Here is a 25,100-nt window from a genome sequence, read left to right as displayed (position 1 = left end):
TATTAACTACACTACAACTACAAATAAAAAGGAACACACACAAGGAAAATGAAAACCTTACAAATACTTTTCCTCCTCCTCCCCCCACCAAATTTCCAACACAATACATCTATTCCTCAAATCACCAACTCTTAATCCAGCACCACTCTTCAAACAATCAATCCTCAGTTCATCAAGAGGAGAGGAGTCCTTCTTGTACCATGGGCTTCCCCTGGAAACACAGCTGAAGCCTCGTGTGTTTCCGTGTCACTCGTGGCACCGCCCAGAGTACATCTGCCGTCGTGACCTCTTCCTTTCATGTCCAGTGCTCTCACCACTGAACGCAGACCAGAGCTGCTTCTAGGGTTGTCTTTTTAAGGATGCTCTGTCCCGATCCAGAAAAGGCACAGTCTCTCCTTTGGGACACCTGTCCCCACAATCTCTCCTTTGGGACACCTGTCCACCCCATATTTTTTCATCCCCTGGGGCCGAGGGGCACCAACACTGAACCCTCTTGGTTCTGAGGCCATTGCCTCCCCCTAGAATGCAGTCTCTGTGTCACAAGGAACATGGTTCTGTCCATGGCTATACAAAAAGAGTCCAGCAAAAGCCACTCCATCATCTCTTCCCACTAGGATTCTTCTCTACTCTTCCCCTATTTCTCACTTGCCCAGACCTCTCTCACACTGGCCCATTTCCTTCCTCATCTTCCACTCTATCTTCTAGGAAAGGTCAATGTTCTGTAAAGTCCTCATTCTCCAAAAAGGGGTTAAAAGCTCCTACAAGTGGCCGGCTGCACCCCCCCTTCTTCTCCGTCCCAGCCGTGCTGCCGGCACAGGCCCATGTTTATCAAGCTTCAAGGTCACAGTCTCAGGCAGCGGCTCTCTCTCTCTCTGTGTCTCTCTCTCTCTCTCTGTGTGTCTCTCAGGGGGGGCTGCCCGATGGCTCCCAGTGTCTCTCTCTCTCTCTTCCACCCTTCCACCCCCGGGCTCAGGCCTACCTCTCTTGGCCACATGGCTTTTCCCCTCCCCCTGCCCAGCCAGCAGCTGGGCCGGGGCAGAGACCCGAACTCTTTCCCGCCGGAAACCCAAAAAAGGACCCTCCCAGGGGAGAGCTCTGCTTTTAACTCTGTGTTCTCAGAGGCGTGTCCAATGTCCCAATGGCTAGGTTAAATGCCAATATTAAAGCCTGAATATCCATTGGCCCAAAACACAGCATCCCAAAAAACACATTTCCTGTAAAACCACCACACAGAGTAATTATCTGGCTAAAAAATAGTGCTCACCCCTTTTCTCTTTTCTTTATCCAGCCTCCTGCTGTCTCTGAGCTTCAGCCTGCAACCACCGGTGGCCCCAGGAGTATCTGAAGACTCCATCAAATTTGTGGCGTGGGTGCACTTCTTTTTGCAAACTCCTAGCACCACCGGGGAGAGGTGTCTATCCCAGGAGAGCCCCCAAAAATTGTAAGAAATAGCTACTCACTTTCCATAGTTTAGGAAGGTTGATTAAACCTTATCAAAAATACAACAGAAGACTGAATAAAGAAAAAAGGTTATGGCACTGGAAGCAAAAGATTTTCGCTGCCATGTGCTCAGCCCCCTCACAATGGAGGTTTTACCCTTTTTAACCCTTTAACCCCTCCCAAAGTTGTGTCCATCAACCTCTTCTTTGCTGCCCAGTGGTGGAGATCTCTTCCTCAAATCCTGATTAGAGGTCAGATGTTGCCATAGTGACAAGCCAGCCCTCCCAGATGTCCCAACTCCCATTGTCCCTTGATAACCACGTGAGGGGGTACAACTATAAATCTATAAAACTTTTCTTATATATACATTATATATAATATAATATAATATAATATAATATAATATAATATAATATAATATAATATAATATAACAGAACATAATATTATATTATATTATATTATATTATATTATATTATATTATATTATATTATATTATATATACATATACACATTATATTAGTCCATTAATTTTGAGAGACAATCACCATATTACTCATCTATCACAGACACAAAGGAAGTTCTAATATAAACATTAATCCAAACTTGGCTGAAAGCAGAATTAGACCAGCTCCTGAAGGACAGACCAGCTTTTAACTCCTTGCAGCTCAAAGCACCAAGCAGGTGGCTGGGAGGTGTGTGAGTGACCCAAGAGTGAGGGAAGGGAAATGCAGAGATCCCTGGAAGTGTTTCTGTGCAAACAGGCTGTGGGAAGGGCACTTGCAGACCTGCTCTGGGCCAGCTGTGAGGGTGGATCATCATCCCAACCTGCACTGGGCCATTGCAAGGGGCTGTTGCCATGGACACTGCAGGGACCCCACTGCTGGCTTTGGGTGCCATGGAAACCCCCATCAGTTCAGGTTTCCTTGGAAACCAGCCCAAGGAGCCATTTCTGCAGCCAGGTTCCATGGCCCCTTGCCTGCAGAGCTGTTGCTGCCCTCGGCTGCCATGGCAACCCTGAGGACAAAGCAGTGCCAGGGCTGTTCCAGGTACAATTGCAGTGACACTCGTTGGTGCCACCAGGTGCCATGGCAATGGACACAGGGACCCGTTCCTTGGTTTGGTGCCAAGGCAACCAATGCCCGGAGCCGTTGTGGTGGTTGGTGGCCATGGAAAGCTGCCCTGGGCCCCTTGCTCAGGGCTGGTGTCAGTGCCCAGAGCCAGAGGGGATCCCTTGCTGGGGGCTGTGCCATGGCCACCTGCCCTGTGCCGCGCTGGCCGCTCGGGCACCAGGAACCAGCAGCCAAGGGCACTGCCAGGGCCAAAGGCCAGGTCAGCCAGACAGAAAGGGGCAGCGCTGGGCACTGTTTCCATGGCAACCGGCACTGGGGGGACACCTGGGTCACCTGGCCTGGCAGTTGCCATGGAAAGCCCTGGCAGGCACTGGGGGCACAGCCCCTGGCACTGAGACACTGCTGGGCCGGGTGCTGAGCACAGCGCTGAGCACGCAGAGATGGTTTTGTTCTTGCTGAGCTGCAGCACAGCCAAGGCCTGTCCTGCCCCTCGTCCAGCCACGCTGGGGAGGGGCTGGGGCTGCGGGGGAGCTGGGCAGGGGACACAGCCAGGACAGGTGACCCCAACTGACCCTGGGCACAGCCCAGACCAGAGCACACCATGCTCAGGGTATGAAGGGGGGAACAAGGAGGAAGGGGGAATTTTGGAGGGAGGGTTTCTGCCTTCCCAGGTAACACTCAGGCAAGAGGGGGCCCTGTTTCACCAGTGGGCAGGGTCACTACCAAAGACACAGACACCAACTGAAGGAATTGTGGCATTTATATCATGCACAGCTGCAAAGAATTACAAAAGGATAAGCTCAGCAAAGCACATCATCATTAGCAAAGAATTACAAAAGTAGCTCAGCAATCCATCAGAACTCATTACATTTTGATGACTAACCCCTTGGTCAAACTCTAGAGGTGTTTGTGGCAGACAAAGATTCTGGCTGACTGTCAAAGTACAACTTACAGACACCAGTAGTACTTTAGTGACACCGTTCTTCATTCATTTCTCTCAATCTCATTGGAGTTAGGAACAAGAATTCTGTTGTCCATGGAACTGGCACCATGTTAATTCCAGAATAATGCCCCCAGCCCTTTGCTGTTCAGCTTTACCATGCTGTCTGTGGCTAACAAGGCCTGGGGGGGCCCTTTCCCCTCTGGCTGGAAGGGGCCGGGTCCCAGTCCCTGAGGGGCACCCGGGCTCCTGGATGCAATTCCTGTGCAAGTCCCTCAGTGTCACAGCAGCCTTCCCATGGAGCCCCGTGGATCAGAGCATTTCCCAAAGGGGCCCTTGGGGCAAACAGGGAGATTTGGTCTGGCAGCATGTGTAAAACAATATCCTGTCAGATCTACTTGTTCTCACACACAACACTTGGCTGCAGGGACACATTCCCATTGTTCCTGCCCAGGTTTCAGGACTCAGAGTTGTCTTTCCCAGGAGCTGCTCCTTCAGCTGCCTCGGGAGGGCCATTTGGCCTCCAGACCCACACTCGGGCTCCATTATTAGGACTGCTGCATCCAAACCCTTTATCTCCACAAACGGTGGTGATTGCAGGTGGATCTCCTTTTTTCACAACCGTTCTTAAAATTGCAATATTGATAATTGTGCTACCCTGTCATGGGGTTGAATAATCCCATCTTGTTCACTGTTGTTTAACACAATTCCTTTAATTTCTCCTTGATATTCTGCATCAGTTCCTCTTCCCATGACATGAACACTTTGCAAGGCCAAGCTCCAAGGGAGCAGTTACCAAAGCAAAGTGTCCTGGAGGAATCTGAATTCCTGTTTCAGTATTGATAGCTCTCATTTGCTTTGAATTTCTCCTCATTAATTCCAGTGCATGATGGCCCAGCCCTGCAGCCTCTGGGCTGGCCCTGCCAGGGGCCATCACAGCCAGAACAATTTCCCAGGCAGCCCAAGTCTCACTGCCCATGGTTGGATTTGCAAACTGGGGGCAGCTGTGCACAGCCAGGGGGTTTCCATTTCCCCAGTGGGCCATTGTTAAGGGCATGGGGCACATCTGGGAGATGGGTTCTCCATGGGCAAAGGTTCCATCTCCTTATTTTTTCAACTGCTCTTTTAACAACCCCTTCACCCTTTCAACCAATCCTGCAGCTTGTGCATAGTCTGGTACATGAAAAACCCTGCAGGCTTAATCACTGAATTTTTCACAGCAACAGACAAAGCACTCTGCATCACAGTATCAGAAAACCCTGGGAAAACAGCCAATTTTATCCCTTCCTCCTTTTTTCACTGTATACAATCTCACAAAGTTGACCACTGACATTAGGGTCCTGGCCAATCCTGTTCTGTAGGGTGTTTGGTGTTACATCCCTGAGCAGCCAAAGCTACCAAATTAGTATTGTCAGAACTACTTCAGATTATTATAATTTTATATGTAGATATACATATTGATACAGACAGAGAGACCTAGACATACATATAAAAATATATAAAAATATATATATGAAGATCTTATTATATTATAAATACATGTATTGTTATTTATTATATTGATATTTCACTTGCACCAATGCAGCTGAGCTCAAGATTAAAACCTTCTTCTCTTGCTCCATGTGGGAGCATTCCAACAATAATTGTTCCTTCTGAAGGTGCTGTTTCCAATGTACTCTTAACAAATTCATCTTTGTCTGCCCAAACCCACAAGTTCTTTTCCTTTTCCATGTGCAATTTTTGGATGCATTTGAAGCCATCCAGGGGTGCAGCCTCTTTTACCCGACTGCCCCACTGCTCCCACGGGGCTCCCACCTCAGCCCACTCCAGAGCCAGGGAACTCCAGGGAAGGGCTTCCCATCTGGGAATTTCTGATGGCACTGATTCCTCACAGTTACACTGAACAAGTGACATTTTGTTGGGATCTGGCCAGACTGTGCCAGTTTTTTTTTGCCAGTGGGCAAAGTCAGCACCAAAGACACAGACTCCAACTGAAGGAATCAGTGTCATTTCCTGCAGCTCAAAGCAGCAAAGAATCACAACAGGAGCAGCTCAGCAATGCACCCAACCATTCCCACCAAAGATTGCCTGCAGTGATTGAGAAAGATCCAGCCCCAGTTACCCTCAGCCTTTACCATCCCCCAGACCCACACAGCAGCTGGGGAAGCTGTCACAGCCAAGGGCTGCAGAGCCACTCCTGGGCACTGGAAATTCCTGCAGGTGCCTCCAGCCACAGCTGAGGCTCCAACCCCGCTGGGAGAGGGCCCAGCTCTGACAGTGCTGAATGGACAAACTGACAGCACTGCTAGTGTGGCAACATCTGGTTTCATCCTCCTCTTGGGTCCCTCCCAAAGCCTGGCCAGGGCCCCAGGAGGAACCAAGGGAGGTGACTTTGGCCATTCAGCCCCAAACAAGGCCAGATGTCAGATTTCATGGCCTGGTCTGGCTTCTAAATACACAAAGGTCCATACATGTTTCACTAATGAGTGGCTACATCTATCCCAGTGCTAATGACCATGCATATTTGATTAGGGAGCAGATACAAAGATAACCTTTGGTTGGAAGGTTCATCCAGAGGACACCTTTGGCTCAGGGCCTGCTGTTCAGGCCTCACTCAGGGCTGGTGTCCAGGCCTTGGCACTTCAGGGACGTGGTTTAGTGCTGGGCTTGGCACTGCTGGGTGAGCGGCTGCACTGGGTGAGCTCAGAGGGCTTTTCCAAGAGAAAGGATTCTGTGATTCCATGATTCTATCCACTGCATTCAGCTGGGTCCATGTTAGCAGCATTCATTTGCTCAGAAAGTCTCCTCTTGCCCAGCTCCTGTGGCCTGAGGCTTCAGCTCCTTCAGCTCCTGGTGCTGAGCTGCTCATGCTGAACGAGACGACTCGGAGAGAAGAGCACAGTCCATGCAATTCCTTCTGGGACACGGAGAGGGGAGGCTGTGCAAACAGGAGCATTGTTTGCTGTGGCCTCCTCTCTGCCCTTCACGCCTTTCAGTGCTTGGAACCAGCCAAGAGCTTTCTCCAAGAGTGCAATGGAGCAGCTGTTCCTGCTCCTGGCTCTGGCTCTCTCCAGTCTCTGCCCTTGCCTGCTTCTGTCCCTCGTGCTGTGCCCTCTGTTCCCCCAGGGCTGGCTGGCTGCTGCCCAGGACTGTGGCACTGGCACAGATCCAGTGCTCCAGAGCCTCCTTTCTGTGCCCTTGGAGCTGCCTGGGCACAGCAGCCTTTTCCATCTGCAAGCTCCCCATGGACAGGGAGTGCCCAGCTCCGTTCCTTGCACAGCCTCCAGGAGCCCAGGGCTGCCATCTCAAGTCCCTGCTGGCACTGGGGGCTCCCAGGTGCCTCAGGCTGCTGTGACACCGCTGCACACAGGAGGGAACAGGGGCAGGGGCTGTGCTGAAAGTCAGCTCCATCTGCTGCTGCTGCTGCTGCTGCTGCTGCTGCTGCTGCTGCTGCTGCTGTGGGGTCATTTGTGCAGCCCTGGCCCCGAGTCAGGGATCAGATCCTGCCAGTCTCTTCCAGCCCTGGCTGCTCAGAGTTTGGGCCTTGGAGCCTCAGGTGGGCAAAGGCAGCTGCTCCTGGTCCCTCTGTGTGCCCGTGTTCAGCAGTGCTGCTCCATCAGTCTGTGCCCAGCAACGGGGAAAAGCCTCAGCCCTGCAGGGCCAGGAGCTGCCGGGCTCTGCCTGAGCAGCTCAGCCAGCAGGAAGGGAGTTGCTCCACACGGGAACCAGGAGCAAAGGACACTCCTTTTTTACAGCATGCTTTGTGGTTCACAGATAAAAGAAAGGAAAAAGAAAAGAAGAATACGTTTATTAAATTTGAAAGATAAAAACAAAACCCAAGTGTGCAATGAAAAATCTTCTGTAACTCTAAATTAAGAGGTAACTGATCTTTTGAAACAGAGAGCTCAGGTATTTACTTTATAAATGTGATGATGGCATTGATGCATCTTACTGGCCTTAGTAATTTTACAAAAAAATTTTTGGGGTTTGTTTCCAACATTGTTATTTTAAAGTGTGGTTGAAGCAATAGGAAATTGCTTTGTGCCCTGCCAGCTCCAGCAGGACTGGGAATGGAAACTCTGTCAAGCCACAAATCCTTTAGAAGATGCCCTTCCTTCTCACCCTGTGAATGAGCTGCACATTCCAGTTGAAACTGTCAGGGATTTCTTAAAGACACAAAGTCCCACTGACAGCTTTTTGCTCTGGTTTGAGTGCAAAAGGGCAATTCTCCATCCACCAGCTCCAGACTGCACTGCCTCAGGAGCACGGCCCACTCACCAGCTTTGGCCCACTCGTGGCACTGCTAGAGGAGGAACAAAGTGCAACTGCACAATTCCAGCCAATCAAGAAGGAAGAATGGGACAGACAGAACATCCTGGGGAGATCCAGGTGTTCAGCTGGGACTGTGGAGAGTTTGGGTCCTTGCCAATTGGATGTGTGTCCCCAGCTGCAATCTCTGGGCCTGCAGCAGAGTCTCACTCACTGCCAAAGCAGAAAGCTCAGGCGCTGTGCTGGCAACGGGCTCGTCTGATGCAGAGCTGTCAGAGCAATGTGAGGGCAGAGCCAGCCCAGCTGGGCCCAGGGCTGAGCCCAGCAGAGCCCTGGCAGAGCCCAGAGCAGCCTCAGCAGCCGCAGAGCCCGGCTGCAAGGAGAGAAAGCAGAAACCGCCCGTCAGCTGAGGGCTCCTGTGCCCTTGTGCCAAGGCCTGCGGGGCCCAGGCCGTGCTGGCTGTGCCCAGAGCTGTGCCCAGAGCTGCCCATCCCTGCTGCCTTTGGCAGCAGAGCAGGAGGGCAGGACATGTGCCCAGCCTGCAGCCAGCCACGGCACATCCAGCCCTCAGCAGCTGCCCAGAGCCAAAAAGCAGCTGGGCAGCCACTGAAGAATTCATTGCATCTGCCCCAGCTAAGGGGGAACCATGGTGCCCGGCCAGGCCGTGCCAGGCCCAGATCTGGGAGCATCCCCCTGCCTGTGGACTCACCTGCAAATTGGGCCTGGCGCCTGGCTTTGAAGAAGGTGCCAGAATCCAAGTCCATCATCTTCAGCTGGCCAGGCCGAGGAAGAGATTGTCACCCTTGAGGTTGTCCTTGGTGTCTCCAGCAGCAGCCCCACCTGGTACAGCTTCTCCAGGGGCTCCTGCTCCTTCCCTGGGGCCAGACCAGGCTGTCAGGGCTCTGCCCAGGACCCCAGCCATCCATGAACCAGACAAACCAAACCAGGAGGGATGGTGGCCACCAGTGCTTGCCACACCAGGTCTCCAACTCAGCTCCAGCCCAAGAGCTGCGTGTTCCCTTCTGCTGAGCCCTGCTCAGAGCTACAGGCAGCACAAAACCAGCCTGGTTTGCTTTGCCACTGAGTGCCAAGAGATGTGTGGAGCTGGTACCTGCCAGGCCCCTGGATCCAACTGTGCACGTGGATCTCTCCCATCTTCTAGGGCAGAGGAACACCCTGCACCCAAGGATGGCAGAAAAGCTCTTCTAAGGATGGCCTGTCCGAGGGTTGCATGGACAAACACCTCTTAATGATATCCTGGCACTCTGGGGAGAGAAACCAGAAATCACCAGTCAGTTGGAGAAGTTGCCCCCCTGTTCCCGTGCCCAGGCCATGCTGGGTGTGCCCAGAGCTGGGCCTAAACCTCCCCATGGATGCTCTGTTTGGAGGGGAGCAGGAGAGCAGGACCTGTGCCACCTCCTCAGCAGCTGCCAGAGCGGGATGCCCACGAGCCCGCTGCTGTCTCCCAGCACTGGGATTCCCCCCGTGCCCAGAGATGAGGATCCACCTTGAGAGAGCCATCGTGGGAACAAGATCCGCCCCTGGATGATCTCCTGGCCCCTCCTGAACGGGTGCTTGCCCATGACCAGGTGGCACAGCAGGAGGCCCAGGGACCAGATCGTCGCTGCCTTGCCGTGGTAGCGTTGGTGCTGGATCCACTCTGGTGGGCTGTAGGACAGGGTTCCTGTGGAACACAGACACAGCTCAGCAGGGGGATGCTGCTGCTCCCAGAGCCCGGCCCCAGCATCCCTGGCCGTGTGGGGGCTGCCCCAGAGGCACACGGGGTGAGCGCTGCCCTCTCGCCAGCACCTGGGACTTGTGTACAAACTCGGGGCTGGAAAAGAACCCACTGGTGCTGGAAGAGGGCAGCAGAAACCCTGGGAAGGCCCAACCATGACACACAAAGGAGAAACCCACCCAGTGGTGGAGAAAACCCACTCTCCTCCCCATCTGCATGGCCCCCAAAAATGTTAATAAGCCAAGGCAAACAAGGGGAGCAGAGCAGTCCAAGCCCTTCCTCGCCTGCACACCAAACCATCCAGGGCACGGGGTCAGACCCCCCTCTCTGCTACCCCCATGGGGGTTTGTGTCGGGCTGGCTGCCCCAGCTCCAGCCCCAGCCCAGGCCACAGTGGGTGCTGAAGGCTGTCGGCAGGGCTGGCAGCTGGCCCCCCTCACACCCCACCCAAATCAACTCGGCTCCAGCATCAATCCCATCCCGGCTGCAATAGGGGGAAGCCCTGGTGCTGCACCCAGGCTGGGCCATGAGATGCCCAGGAGCATCCCCTGGAGGGCTCACCTGCAAACTGGGTATAGGCTGTGTCTTGGAGGAAGGCGCCACAGCCAAAGTCGATGAGTTTCAGCTGCCCGCTGGCCAGGTCGAGCAGGATGTTCTCGGGCTTGATGTCCCTGTGCAGGACCCCGCAGGCGGTGCAGTGCCGCACGGCCTCCAGCACCTGGCGGAACAGCGCCCGCGCCTCCTCCTCGGGCAGGAACCCCCGCTCCGCCAGGAAACCCGAGAGCTCCTGGCACCGCTCCGGACGCTCCAGCACCAGCACGAAGCTGTCGGGGAGCTCGAGCCACTCCAGGAGCTGAATGACAGCGGCACAGCCACGGGACACCTTGGCCAGCAGCACGATCTCCAGCGGCGCGCTGCTGCCGTCGGGCTGCGGGAGGAGCGCGGTGCCGTCAGTGGGGCTGAGGCCGTGCCGGGGCTCTGGGAGCCCTCAGCCAGCCCGGGATGCTCTGCACGCAGCGCTCAGCCCACGCCCGCTCTCCCCGCAGGGCTCCCGGCGGCTCCCACCCTGCCGGGCTCCGGCTCCTCGCCGCCCGGCCCGGCCCGGCTGCCGCCGCTGGCCCCGCTCACTCACCAGCTCGCCCCAGTGCCGGATGCGATCCCGCGGCACGCGTTTGATGGCCACCTGCGAGCGAGGGAGAGCAGCGGCCTGAGCTCGCCGCCCGTCCTGCCCAGCCCCATCCTCCGCCCTTCTCCTCCTCCTCCTCCTCCTCCCCCTCCGCCCGCCGCCGGCCCCGCCGCTCACCGGGGCGCCGTCCGAGAGCCGCGTCCCCGAGCAGACGCTGCCTAAACCGCCGCGCCCCAGCAGCGAACCCACTCGGTACCGCTCCTGCAGGGCCTCGTGCGCCTTCCCTGCGGGCGAGACGCGGCTGTCAGCGCTCGGCCCGGGGCCAGCAACGGCCCCCGAGCGCGCCCCGAGCGGCCCAGGCCGGGCATCCCCACCCGCCCACGGCCCCGACGGCTCGGGGCCGGCGGCCGCGCTGCCGAGCGGCGGAGCTCGGGCCGGGGAAGCCGCAGCGGAGGCGGCGGGAGCGGCAGCGTCGCCTGTGTCCTCCACGGGCCCCAGGAGGAGCCGGAGCCGGGGCCGGGGCCGGGGCCGGGGCCGGGACTGGACCCTGCGTCGGGTCCGGGGCCGGGGCCGGGGCCGGGCTCGGGCCAGGCGGAGCCGAAGGGCGGCGATGCCGCCCCCGCACCAGGCACTGATGCCCGCCCAGCAGCGCCACCGCCAGTACGGCCAGAGCCGGGCGGAGGCGAGAGCGCGGCGGGACGGCCGGGGCCGGGCACGGGGCAGCCCCGCCCGGGGCCGGGGGCGGGCCGGGGGCATGGCCCGGCCCGGCAGGGGAGAGGGAGGCGGGGAGAGGAGAGGGACGCCGGGCAAGGGACCCCGAGAGAAGGGTGCCCGACAGCGGGAAAGGGAGAGAAAGAGAAAGAAAGAGAGAAAGAGAAAGGGTTCTCTCGAATATCTGCTTTTGCTGCTGCTGCTGCCGCCACTGCTGCTGCCGCTGCCGCCGCCGCTGCAACTGAAGCACCGGGGCCGTTCGTCCCCGTGTCCGTTCCCCGCTCGCCCCACGAGCCCCACGTTCGAGCCCCGCGCGCCCCGGGCACAGCCCCTGAGTCTGTCCAAACACGGGAACTTTGCAGCGGTGAGCCCAGGTGCAGAGTCCTGACTCCTGCACACTGGCACAGCAATCCCCTCGCTTGCTGCTCTGCATTGGCCTGGCTGAGGCTCAAACACTGTCGGGCCACCTTCCCTTGCTGTAGGATTCCTACCTGAGCCCAGCACTGCACTTACATCTCCAGTGTTGCCTTCCAGTAAAACCAGGGGAAGGAAAACTGTGTGTGGCTCATGGTATTTTCGAGTGTCTAAAAATCACTAAGACACCGATCTTAGAGGTGCGGTGCATCTGGGATTCCTGGGATGGAGAAGTAGTGCAACATGGAAAAGGGGAGCATAGAAATAAAGGAAAAGATCTTGGATTGTTTCTTTCATTTTCATTTCCCTTCTGGAAAGCTGTTTCAGTTTTCCAGGAATCCTCTCCTGTCTCTCTTCCCAAGAATGTCTCATGGAGAACAAGGTCAAGCTTCTGTCACAAGATTTGCCAGCAGGAAATTATGCCACTGGTGAAATTTTCATGATGACCGTTTGTGCTGGCTTAGGGCAAATTTGGCGAGGAAACCTCCAATAGGGGTCTGTTTTGCAGAGATAGCCAAAAACTCTACAACTTTGTGTAAGTTGTAAAGCCGGCATATTTATTATTACAGCGCCGGAGGCATGCAGAGATTACTCTCCTTAAAAGGCATCCGTACCTCTGGGAACTTCAGGTCCCTTTTTATCCTCCTCTCAAATACATATCCATACAATTTCACAATAGGTTCATACATATTCATTTTTGAAATTTTGCGTGACATTTGCCACTAGTTCTTCTTTATCAGAAAGAATTCTTAGGTGAGGTTGACCTGCTTTCACAGCAGTCTCTCTGTGTCTCTTTATCACCCTCTGTCCCGTCCCCCCCTTAGCTCTGTCCTTCACTGAATCAGATTCCCTGAGCCTAGGCTTTGCAGTCAGGTGTCACCCTGAGTTTTTAAGATTTTCTAAGCCTTCTGATGTTGACATTCTTGTAGTGAATTTTCTCACACACTTTCTGTAAATAACTTATTGTTTTGCATTCCTTTATGGAGGAGGAGAGAGTTGATGGACTGTTGGTTTAACCAGTGGCATTGGAGAGGTGCCACTGTCACCCTCCAATCCACTGTCACTTTTGGAAAACTATAAATGTTGGAGTCAGAAAATAAACGGCCCTTTTTTCCTCTTTCACCTTGAGAACGGTGTGAGCGTGTGTTCCTTTGTGTCCTATAGCGACAGTCAGGCTACATAGCTATGTTTTCTAACCACAGACTCCAAGATGTACATTTCACCTAAATCAAAATGGATTTCTACTCTGGAAAATTTCTACTCTGTCTCAGAAGCACTCCTCCCTCTGCCCCTCACACCCTGGCCCTGTCTGGCGTTCCTCATCCCTTTCCCCACCGCTCTCCTGCCCTTCCCCTCTGCTAGAAGACGGACAAAGCTGCCTTGGACAGCAAAGTGGATTGCAGCCAGTGCGAAGAGAACATGGAGGAGCTGGATGAGAGGATGCAGGAGTTGCAGAGCCAGATTTCAGGCCAGGAGCAGCACTGGAACAGTACCCAGCAGCAGTTCAGCGATGCAATTGAAGACAAGGGGAGGGGTACCTCGTCCCCACCACGAGGAACTGGCACCTTTGGGACTTGAGAGCCTGAGGCAGCATCCCTCTGAGGATCCTCCTCCAGGCTTTTCCCTGGAGAGCTCCATGTCACATCCTGGAGCAGCTGGCTGAGGCTGTGCCCCTGTTCACAGCTGGATCGCCTGGAGCTGAAGACTTTCCGTAAACACCGGGAGGATTCCTGGAACAGGAACATGGAGGAATTGAGGATAGGCTGTTGCGTGAAAATGCCGCTGGGATTAAGAAGTGAGTGCAATGGAGATTCTGATGGCTTTGGGGACAGCGATGGCAACTGCTCCTGCCAGGCAGGGCTGTCACACTCCATGCCCTGAGCTGGGTCGTGCCCTGCCCTCCTGGCCATGCACATGGGGGAGCTTTGGTGCCAGAGAGGGGCTGAAAGCGCTGCAGGGGCTGCTTGGGATGGTGGCATGGGTGCCTGTGCCCTTCACCTGGCATCAGCCAGCACCTTGGGGATGGGGAGAAACAGGCTCAAGAGCCCACGGTTCACCCTGCAATGGCTGTGCCCCTGTGCAGTGAGCTGCCCAGCAGCTGGCTGCTGCAGGGAGCTGCTGCCTGTGTGCTGCAGGGCTGTGGCCCCAGGAGCTCAGCCAGCCCTCTTCCCTCACCCTCCTTAGGCAGCTGCCAGTCCCTTTCTCGTGCCTGTCCTGTGGCCGCATGCTCAGCGTGCAGGTTCCTGGCCAGTGAGTAGCACCAGTGCCTCGGGGGCAGCGGGGCTGGCATGGGGGGAGATGGGTGCCAGCAGTGACCTGCTGTGCTGGGCACAGGGGGACAGTGTCTGCTTGGGAGGGGCTGATGTGGGGAGCCCCCTCTGCAGCCCTGCCCATCAGCAGGGGCTGTGGGGGCTCATCCCAAGGGCTACAGGCAGCGGGATGCCATGGGCTACAATCCCATGGCTTTGGGGGGGCTGCCTCCAACAGGAACAGGTTCTTTGTCCCCTGTCACACACCTGTGACTCCTGCCCTCCCCAGGTACCCCGAGACACTCCCATATTTGCAGCCCATGCCCCCCAGCAAGGAGCCACCGCCCAGCCAAAGGTGAGGGCCCTGAGGACACATCCCCAGCGCCTGGGGTGCAGAGCAGCCCTGACACAGCAAGGAGGGCTCTGCACCTGGGCTGGGGCAGAGCAGCCTGGGGGGAAGGGGCAGGGCAGGGGAGCAGAGGGCAGCTGTGGAGGGCCAGTGCTTGCCCCAGGGCTGGGGGCTTTTGCATTCCTTGCCTTGCACTGCCCTGTCTGGCCCATCTCTCTGTCCCAAGGCTGCTGAAAGCGCATCTGGTGAGCTGCGTCTGTTTGCAGTCTGAGCTCAGGCTTGGAGGGCTGTTGGGGAAGATGAAACAGGAAAGCCTTATAAATATGATTGCCTGGCAAAAGATTTTGAGAATATGGAAACTATAAGTGAGATTGAAATGAAAGCAAGCTTCGAGATCCCTTAGTTACTGAACAATGGGAAAACAATGGTGTGGCCGGCTGAATGTAATCCCCTTTTGATGAAACAAGACCCTCTGCTTGCAGGCAGGTCCAAGGGTCCGAGCAGACCCTGTCAGCTTGGCAGAAGGGGTCCAAAGAGGAGTTTTTAGGGTTTAAAATGTAGCAGAGTATGGTAATGTAGTGATTCTTATAGGCTGTATGGAAATGCTATAGGATTTGTATGTTGTACTAGATTGGTTAAGTGAGAATCAGAATATTCAACACAGAAGATGATTTATTGTATTGTAACAGCAACTTGGCTCTTACTTTTCTATGCTCTTAGCTCTTAGCTCTTAGCTCTTACTCTTACCTCTTGTCTCTTAGCTCTTGCCTTTTATCCTCATACCCCTTTTACTCTCTTATGCTTTTACTCTCTTACCCTCTCATCCTCTCTACCCCTCTCTTCTCTCAGGCCTGCTCTGAGCTGTGGCTGGCAGCTCCAAGCAGGGCCCTGCACCCATGCCCTTTGCAATAAACCGTCCATGACCTGGCTTCAGAGATCTCTCGTCTCCGTTCATCCCAATCGTGCTACCCCCGTCAATCCTACAGACGGGGATTGGGTGCCTCCTGTGAAAGGAGTTCCCAAAACCAATCCCTGCAGCTGGGACAGCCCAGCTCCTGCCAGTTGGTGTCCTGTGCACAGGGACCTGCCTGGTGCCATGGCCAGCACACGTGGCCGTGGGGACAGAGCCAGCAGATGCAGCCTGGTGGGATGGGCTTGGGGCTCCTGCAGCAGGTGGACAGGAGCTGGCAGGGACATGCCCCTGCAGGCAGCACTGCCAGTGCCCTCCCTGGCACAGCAGGGTGATGCCCTGCATGCCACAGGGCTGGGCACTGAGTGTCCTCTGCCCCATCCCACAGGAGGCCGCTGGTCTGTGCCAGTGTCCCCGAGTGCTGCAGAGCTCTGGGGACCATCAGAGCAGCAGCTCCACCATGCAGAACATCAAGGCTTCCCCACATACAAGTGCACAGCTGCAGCGTCTCCTGGTACACAAGGTAGGTGTGATGAAGGTGGGGACACAGAATGGTGACTGAGGCTTGATGGCATTGCTGACTATCCAGGGGGAATCTGTGCCTTCAGTCTCCAGGGAGACCTGAGTTGGATTATTGGGGTGTGCTGGATTGGGCCCTGCATTGCAGCCAGCTGCCCTCTCCTCCTCAGCCCAGTGTGACCCTGCTGCATGGTGATGGACACATCTCGAGGGGCCGTAATGACCAGCATCATACGGCAATCAGGACACAGGATGTGTCAGGTATGGCCCTGTCTGGGCAAGGGGGTCAGTGACGACAGGGGCTGATTATCTGCAGGGTGCCAGCTGGAGGATGAGTAGGGCTCTGTGTACAGAGCTGGGTAATGTGGCATGGGTATTTTGCGTCTGGGGTAAGAAGGAAGGGGCAGAATGGAACAGGAGGACTGGCACATGGGGCAACTGAGCTTGGAGCTGGAGTAACGTGGGAGAATGGCCATGCCCAGTGTGGGACAAGAGCTTGAGTCCTGGTGCACTGGGGCCAGCACCTGTGGCGGCTCACCCTTGCCCTTCACGCCCAGGCCCTGCCGCCTCAGGAGAGCACGGCCAGGCACAGCTCCTCGACAGGTCTCATGGGCCCCAGGGCTCGAGCAGCCTCTGCAGCCCCGCCAGACATCAACAGCCCCCGGCCAGCTGGAAAGGACTCAGCGCCCAATGCTCGACCTGGGACATCTTGTCCAAAGTGAGAAATGCCTGTGACAATTGTCATAAGGAACTTGACTTTTTACTTGTATATAGTTATTAAGTTAGTTGTATATAGTTATTAGGTTAATAAAAACTGTTAAAATTATAGACAGAGCCTTGTCTCACAGCCTGTCTCTCCCCGGGCTCCCTGGTGCTCCTTCAGCTCCTTCCCCCGTGCTGGGACTCTGCCCCCGGGCTGAGCAGATGGAGCCCCGGGCCGGGCCCTGAGGCCGCTGCTGCTGCCGCGGCACCTGCGGGGCAGCCCTGAGGCTCCGGGCCGGCTGTGGGAGCAGGAGCGGCGCTGCAGAGCCCGCGGCCCTCACGGGCTGCGAAGGCACGGGCAGATGGCCGTGGGGCCCGGCTGGCACTGCCGGCGCTGCTGCTCTGGGCTGCCGCCTGCAATCCTTACAGGCAGCCCTTAGGCCGGCTCAGGAGCCGCTCGGAGCCGTGCCCGAGGGCTGGCCCCGACCCCCGGCCCCCAAGGGCACTTGTCCCTTCATCTCTGCACTGCCACATTCCGAGCTCATTTGTCAGCTTCCTCCTGCCCTTCCTGTGGTAGGCCAGGGACAGGCGTTCGGAAGATTTCGGGCTGTAACGGAAAGTTACAGGAATCCTTCTACCCCCCTCCCCAGAGATAAGGATCACCCTTGGAATGTAGCCAGACGTGTAGCCCCCCTAACCTATGCATGCCAGTAACTTTCCACTCCACACTAACCCTAGAAAGTATAGCCAAACCCCTGTCTGACGTAGAGAAACCCCTTAGTCCATAAATACCCTTAAGACCCCTCAATAAACGCCCTTTAACCGTCCACCACATTGGTGTCAGCGTCCGTTACTGGCCCCGAGGGATCCCACACAGGAAGTCGAAGTGCTGGACTCTGAAACCAGGTCATCGCGGCCTTCACAAGAAGGCAACAACCCATTCACACCCATCCCCCTCCTGGCAGTCCAATTTCATCCAGAACTAGGAGGCAACAGACCCCTCTCCGAGAGGCAGTGAGACCAGAAGAAAAGAAGAGGGTGGAATTTTAGTTCAATTTTATATTCAGTTTTAAATAAAGCTTTAGTACCTGTGGGGAATGATTATGTTGTAGTGTGGGGAACAACTAGTCAGTCTGAGGAGGCATACTTTTGCAAACCTTTAAAGTAACATGTGTATTTAGAAGCTTTTGTATATGCCCAATTTGCTAAACATTCTAAAATGGGGAGGTTACTCTGGAGGTAAATGATATAAAGATGTTAGGCTTAACACTAACAGCCATTGAAATTAAGAAGGAAATTCGTAAAGAGATATTAGAACAAGTATTTTTGGGGGTATGGGCCTCTGATGTACCAGGGAGGGTGAAGAATGCTCCCCCATAGTAATCAAGCTTAAAGAAGGAACACAACCAGTGAGAATTAAGCAGTACCCCCTGAAAAGGAGATAGGAAAGAAAACAGCCCAGTAATTGACAGTACTGGATTGAGGGCTGTCAATAAGATAACAAAGAATCTATACCCTGTAGTAGCAAATCCATATATTTACTAACTTGTTTAACACCTGAGCTAAATTGTTTTACTGTTTTAAATCTGAGAGATGCCTTCTTTTGCCTCCCCATCCATGAAGCCAGCCAGAAAATTTTTGCATTCGAATGGGAAAGCCCTAAAAGTGGGCACAAAACCCAGCTCACATGGTCAAGATTGCCCCAAGGCTTCAAAAATTCCCCCACTCTGTTTGGGGAGCAACTTGCAAAAGATCTGGAGTCCTGGGAAGCTCCACAGGAAGAAGGGAGGCTGTTGCAGTATGTGGATGATCTAGTAGCCACTGGGACAAGGGAAGCATGTGTGGCCTGGACAGTAAGCCTTTCAAATTTTCTAGGACTCCAAGGATACAGAGTATCAAAGAAAAAGGCACAGGCAGTGAAACAGAAGCTGGGCAATGGACTTTAGGGCAGGGAAGCCATATGCCAAACCCTGAAACCCCAAACGACAAAGGAACTCTGAACCTTCTTAGGCATGGCAGGGTGGTGCCGGCTGTGGGTTTATAATTATGGACTGCTCGTCAGACCCCTCTATGCTCTTATTGCCAATGGAATCAGAGATCTCCAGTGGACAAAGGAACACACACGGGTCTTTTACCAGCTAAAGAGTGCCCTCATGTCAGCTCCAGCTTTGGAACTTCCAGATGTAAGTAAACCATTCTTTCTATTTTCCCATGAAAGACAAGGAATTGCCCTGGGAATACTGGCTCAGGACTTGGGTCCATACCAGAGGGCAGTTGCTTACTTCTCTAAGCAACTGGATGCAACAGCCAAAGGATGGCCAGGTTGCCTCAGAGCTGTGGCAGCAGTCGTGCTGAATATTCAAGAGGCACTCAAGTTTACCCTGGGACAGAAAATGACTGTGCTGGTGTCCCACACAGTGTCTGCAGTACTGGCAGTGAAGGGCAGCCACTGGCTTTCACCACAGAGGTTTTGATGTACTAGGCCATTATGGTAGAGCAAAATGATGTAGAGATAGTGGTGACTGATACTGTCAACCCAGCTTCTTTTCTCAGTGTAATCAAGGAGAAGCAGTGCACCACGATTGCCTGGAGACCACTGAAGCTACTTACTCCAGATGCCCAGACTTGAAAGACACTCCTGGACAATGCAGAGACCTGGTTCACTGACAGGAGCAGCTGCATTGCCAGTGGAAAGAGACATGCTGGGTACAGTGACTACCTGCAGAGAGGTAATACAGTCTGGACCCTTACCAACAGGTACCTCTGCACAGAAGGCCGAGATAAATGCACTGACCCGTGCCTTCGAAATGGCAAAAGGAAAAGAAAATAAATATCTATACAGACTCGAGGTATGCATTCAGACTCATGCATGCACATGGAGCCATCTGGAAGGAGAGGGGACTGCTAACCTCACAAGGAAAGAAGAGACCATCTGGCTGCTGGAAGCACTTCAGCTGCCTGAAAAGGCATATTAAGGCACACCAGAGAGTGAGCTCAGACTTGGAGGAAGGAAATGAGCTGGTGGGTGGAGAGGCAAAGAAAGCAGCAAAAGGTGAGGTAATTATGGGCAGGTTTTCTTTGAAGGTGAGCCAGAATATAATAATACTAATCAAAAGAGACATGCAGCCACAAGGGGTGGGCTACCATTGAAAGAGAGCTGGTAATCCCTTCCCATTTTTGTGGTCACTAGTGAAGGAGGAGCACTAGAAAACACACTGGGGCCTAACTACTTAAAAGCTTTATAAAGTGTGGCTCCTTTCCCAAAATGACCAAGGCTTCCAGTGATACAGAGTGCATGGAAATGAAGTGTTGACTTTGAAGTAGGAGTTTGCACAGGCTTTCTAGAACACACATCTGATTGAAAGAATCGTTGTCAGAAATTTATATGCCTCTATTACTCAGGTAAACCGACAGTGTGATCCTTGCCTCCAGACTAACCCCAGGGTGAAACTCAGTCAGATTGGGAGAGGCCATGGGCCTGGACAGCAGAGTCAAATTGACTTTTCAGAACTCCCAAGGAAAGGGGGATATCGGTATTTACTGGTATTGACAGATACATTTTCAGAGTGGCCAGAAGCATTCCCCACCAGAACTGTCAAAGCTCGAGAGGTGACCAGAGTATTATCACAAGAAATAATACCATGCTTCAGAGTTCCACCCACAATAACCTCAGATAGAGGATCACATTTCATTTCCAAAGTAGTGCAACAGATTAGTAGCCACCTGGGCATAGATTGGGAACTTCACACTCCATACCGCCCCCAGTCAAGCAGCCAGGTGGAGAAAATGAATCATTTGATTAAGCAGCAGATTGTAAGACTGGGGCAGGAAGTTAATCTACCCTGGCCCCAAGCTCTTCCACTGACACTATTACAAATTTGAACTAAACCTTGGGCTAAAGGAAAGCTGAGTCCTTTTGAAATGCTTTATAGAAGACCATATGGAATACAAGAGGGAATGTCCACCCACACTGGGGAGGTAACACTGGCCACCTACACGGTGGCTTTAAGCAAACAGCTCAGAGAAATTGAGAAACACGTGGCTGGAACTCGGAGCAGGGAGCTAGATAGACCAATACATAACATACAGTCTGGAGATTATGTATAAATTAAGCCTCTTGCAGAAAAGACTTTGGAACCACAGTGGGAGGGACCGTTCCAAGTGCTTCTCACCACCTTCACTGCAATCAAGATCAAGGAGCAGAATGCCTGGTTCCATCACTCTCGAGTGAAGAAGGCCCCAGGAGCCCCTTGGAGAGTGACACCAGGAGACAATGAACTGAGATTAGGCTTACTCAGACAAAACGAGCACATTGCAGCCGGAAGTAGTTTGTAATTTCATTTACAGAATTGTTTTATATATAATTATAACTGGAGTCTTAGAACTAGAGAGTACCTCTATCCAAAGCAATGCTGAATGGCCTTGGTCCCAGGCTTTTAATCAGTATACTGGATCCATGGGAGAAGTTTCTGAGATAGAAGATTTAAACCTATCCACTGTAGTACTCCTTGGGGATCAGGTATATGAGGAGCAGGAGTGGCAGGAATGGGAACAGTGGACACTTCAAGGGATCAGAAGAGAAGAAATCAAGGTAGGGTGCTGGGTGGTGAATGGGACGGTTCATGAGAGACCAGATGCAATTAGTGTCTCAACCTCTCCTGTATACAGGCACCAGGAAGTTTGTGATAGCCTAAGTGAATCAGATTGTTGGTGTCATTTCACCTTGATACAGCCTGTAGAAGTGACTTGCCTTTGGGCTTGTGATCAGGCTCTCATTTAAATTTAAAATAGACACTGCACTTTTTACAACAGCAGGACCTTATACAACCCAGACTGAGACTCAAATACTTCAGACTCAACCCAAACTTGAACCTGAAGTATGAAATAAGCCCCTACATAGTGAGGAATGTGGGTGAACAACAACTGTTGTTCAATTCAAAATGGTCTCTCAAACGTGTTGAGTTGCTAATGCAAATTAACATCTCAAAAATCCAACCAGCCTGCTCCTCTTTCCTGAGAACATCCTTTGAGGGCTGGACAATGTGGTTACAAAGACAGGTATACCTCAGGAGCAGAATAAGAAAGGATCTAACTGGGATATTAGGAGTTTTAAATGGAATTGATTCAGAAATAATGATGAATAAGCTGGCCACTGCAGCAGGTGGCCTAACAAAATTGAAACAGCCATTACAGTCATCTCTATTGGCATTAGGAACTAGCCAGTGGCAGATTTCAAAAATACTGCCAAAGTGGGAAAAGGCCAGGGACCAAGACCACAAGTTAACAGTAGAAGCACTTAGTACAGTTCAAGATAATGTGTCTTTAGCTTTCAGCTGTATACAAGCACAGCTACGGATGCAGGCAGCAGCAGCTCTGATCATACGGGAAGGGGGTGAAGGTAATTTTCCAGCTGAAATTCGGAAAATTGTCTGGGATAATGCGATTGATTTTGAAAGAAAGTTTCAATCCAGGTGGACTATGGTAAATTTCACCTATGATCCTGCTTCTAATGTGGCCACTGCCTTTGTGCTTACCATACATAATGCCACTGTTTACATTATCCATCCCGTCATTGCACTAGGATTAAATCATGAAAAAACAGTGCTCTACCCTTCAGAACATAGAGTGTGGGCATGAAAGGTGAATGAAAAGTGGCAAACAGTAAACTTAGAATCCTGCATTACTAGAGAACAACTAGGGTTCATTTGTGAAAGCAATACTATTAATGCCCAGGATGTGTGTCTAGACACTGAACAGAGTATTTGCCACTTTGAGATTCATCCAGTCACTGATCAGAAAACTGCCCTCGTATATACTGGTAAAGGTTGTGTGTGCCTGAGAACTGCCTGTGCTACTATAAAAATTGATAACAATGATGTTATTTTGTCCAGTAGAAATCATTCTAATTTCTGTATTTTTAATTTTGTTAAGATTATTGAGTGTGACTTTTTGTAGGTGGCTCCAGTGACATCCCACCAGTTGATTAAAACCAATTACAAAATGTATCACAGACTGTTACCTACTCCTATTGGAATAGACCTCACATTGGTAAAACAATTAATTAAACACCATAGAGCTACTGGAGATCTTGAAGAAAACCCAAGAAAGTGGAGAGAAAACCCTAATTACTGTCCAACATGATACAAAAGAAATAACCAGAATTCTGCAAAGTATAAAACAAAATGCAGATCATCACTGGTGGGATGTAATCTTTGGGTGGTCACCAACTGCAAATGGAATCTTTATTGAGCTTGTGTCATCCTATTGTAGTTTTGTTAATATTAGTTGGAGTAAGTTTAGGGTTCTCCTTTTTATTGTTAATTTGGAATTGGAGAATACTACAGCGAGTAGCTGTGTTAACCTCCTTATCAAACGTACATGGTAAAGCACTAAGGCACACTTATTGTAATAGGAATTTGAATTAAGTAAAATAATTTACTTATTCCTTTTAGAAAAGGGGGAAATGAGGATGAGTGGAAGATATCCAGAGTAGAAATCCATTTTGATTTAGGGGAAATGTACATCTTTGAGTTAGGTCTGTAGCTTGCTGTTTAGTCTGACTGCCTGTTCTTGCAAAGGGCCTGTGCTTGGAGGGAATGCTTCAGCTGAAGGACAAGAGATAAGGCGGGGGGGGGGGGGGGGGGGGGGGCAGATAGAGCAGGGCAACCTGACCCAGGAGTTCATTCTGATAAGGAAGAATTACCAGCAATTGTCACGAGAAATAAGTGGAATGAACACATATAAACCTATTGTGAAATTGCATGCCTATGTATTTGAGAGGGAGATAAAAGGGAATCTGGAGAACCCAGAGGTACGCATGTCATTTTAGGGGAACGATTCCCAAATGCGTCCAGCGTTGTAATAAACATACTGGCTTTACAACTTTCACAAAAGCTGTGGAGTTTGCTTGATTCCTCAGAACAGGATGCTGCCCTGGGCTGTGCAGCGCACTGGGCATGGATCAGCCCCTGCTCTGCTGCTCCTTCCCGTCTGCCCCAGGGCCCTTGCAGAGCCCCAGCCATGCTGTTTGCCCCCAGCCTGCCCACGGCCAGCCTGGGGCTGCTGACGGGGGTTTCTGTGCTGAGCATTGGCCTGGCCGTGTTCTTGAGAGAGCCTGGGCAAGGAGCCTGGAGCCCCCAGGGCCTGGCCTGAGGCGTCAGCGCTGCCCCAGCAGTGCCCATGGCCTGGCCCTGCTGCAGCCCCGGCACTGCCACCCCCAGGGCTGTGCCCGGCCCCGAGAGCACTCAGGCCCTGCAGCAACACCAGGGCCACCAGGGCAGCGGGGCAGGGCCACGGCAGCAGCACTGGCAACACCAAGTGCTGCTGCTGCTGCTGCTGCTGGGCACAGCTGCTGGGCCAGCCCTGATCTGCCCCAGCTCTGCACACAGACATTGCTGCTGCAGCTCCAGAGAAGGCAACACAAGGGCATCTCTGCAGAAAACTCTGCTGGGAGACCCTTTAGTTCCTTTAATGCCACCAAGAGTGCAGCCCTTCATTGACACAGTGTGTGGCCCCAGGGAAGGTGGAGAGAAACAAAATGAGAAATGGCACAAACAATGACATTTCTTTGTGGACAATAGAAAAAATTAGAACAAAGGTAAAAAAACTCTAAAATGAAATCAAGAAGAAGTATCAAATATGACTTTTATTACACGTGATTTGCAAACACTGGCCAGCAGTTTAATGCTTCTGAAATTTTCCAGTGATCAGTCTCCTCACTGAATCCTTGAGCTCCTGGTTCCTCAGGCTGTAGATGAGGGGGTTCAGGGCTGGGGGCACCACCGAGTACAGAAATGACACCACCAGATCCAGGGATGGAGAGGTGATGGAGGGGGGCTTCAGGTGAGCAAACACGACAGTGCTGACAAACAAGGAGACCACGACCAGGTGAGGGAGGCAGGTGGAAAAGGCTTTGTGCCGTCCCTGCTCAGAGGGGATCCTCAGCACAGCCCTGAAGATCTGCACATAGGAGAAAACAATGAACACAAAACAGCCAAATACCAAAGACACACTGACAGCAATGAGCCCCACTTCCCTGAGCTGGGATTTGGAGCAGGAGAGCTTGAGGATCTGTGGAATTTCACAGAAGAACTGGCCCAGGGCATTGCCATGGCACAGGGGCAGGGAAAATGTATTGGCTGTGTGCAGCAGTGAATAGACAAAGCCACTGGCCCAGGCAGCTGCTGCCATGTGGGCACAAGCTCTGCTGCCCAGGAGGGTCCCGTAGTGCAGGGGTTTGCAGATGGACACGTAGCGGTCGTAGCACATCACGGTCAGGAGGGAAAGCTCTGCTGAGATGAAGAACACAAAGAAAAAGAGCTGAGCAGCACATCCAGTGTAGGAGATGTCCCTGGTGTCCCAGAGGGAATTGTGCATGGCTTTGGGGACAGTGGTGCAGATGGAGCCCAGGTCAGCGAGGGCCAGGTTGAGCAGGAAGAAGAACATGGGCGTGTGCAGGTGGTGGCCGCAGGCTACGGCGCTGATGATGAGGCCGTTGCCCAGGAGGGCAGCCAGGGAGATGCCCAGCAAGAGGCAGAAGTGCAGGAGCTGCAGCTGCCGCGTGTCTGCCAATGCCAGGAGCAGGAAGTGCCTGATGGAGCTGCTGTTCGACATTTTCTGGGGCTGCACATAGGGATCTGTAAAAAAAGTAATCATGGAATA

At 52.9% G+C, this 25,100-nt stretch overlaps 3 protein-coding genes across 3 annotated transcripts in view; all 3 read right to left on the bottom strand.

Moving 5' to 3' along the window:
- LOC143692679 (uncharacterized) overlaps nt 1-25,100 on the bottom strand; it is a 468,458-nt gene that overhangs the window by 332,640 nt on the left and 110,718 nt on the right. The gene's annotated exons all lie outside the window — the stretch shown is intronic.
- LOC143692585 (serine/threonine-protein kinase pim-1-like) lies at nt 8,881-13,304 on the bottom strand. Its single transcript, XM_077172835.1, has 6 exons — nt 13,249-13,304; nt 10,763-10,997; nt 10,592-10,642; nt 10,021-10,387; nt 9,230-9,406; nt 8,881-8,987 (listed from the first exon to the last, which is right to left on the bottom strand). The coding sequence occupies exons 1-6, from the start codon at nt 13,302-13,304 to the stop codon at nt 8,881-8,883; spliced, it is 993 nt and encodes a 330-aa protein (XP_077028950.1).
- LOC143692584 (olfactory receptor 14J1-like) lies at nt 24,120-25,052 on the bottom strand. Its single transcript, XM_077172834.1, has one exon. The coding sequence runs from the start codon at nt 25,050-25,052 to the stop codon at nt 24,120-24,122; it is 933 nt and encodes a 310-aa protein (XP_077028949.1).

This window comes from Agelaius phoeniceus (genome assembly GCF_051311805.1).
Source record: "Agelaius phoeniceus isolate bAgePho1 chromosome W unlocalized genomic scaffold, bAgePho1.hap1 SUPER_W_unloc_2, whole genome shotgun sequence".
In the NCBI taxonomy this organism is placed as follows: domain Eukaryota; kingdom Metazoa; phylum Chordata; class Aves; order Passeriformes; family Icteridae; genus Agelaius; species Agelaius phoeniceus.
Note: the sequence above shows the minus strand (reverse complement) of the source record. Positions and strands in the feature narration are given on the sequence as shown.

Excerpts from the sequence above, each read along its gene's own strand:
- LOC143692584 (XM_077172834.1), bottom strand. The coding sequence starts at position 25,052 with ATGTCGAACAGCAGCTCCATCAGGCACTTCCTGCTCCTGGCATTGGCA.
- LOC143692585 (XM_077172835.1), bottom strand. The coding sequence starts at position 13,304 with ATGCTGCCTCAGGCTCTCAAGTCCCAAAGGTGCCAGTTCCTCGTGGTG. Across the intron at positions 9,407-10,020 it reads AGCCTATACCCAGTTTGCAG|GAACCCTGTCCTACAGCCCA; the intron begins GTGAGCCCTCCA and ends TGTGTTCCACAG. Across the intron at positions 8,988-9,229 it reads CCCACGATGGCTCTCTCAAG|AGTGCCAGGATATCATTAAG; the intron begins GTGGATCCTCAT and ends TTCTCTCCCCAG.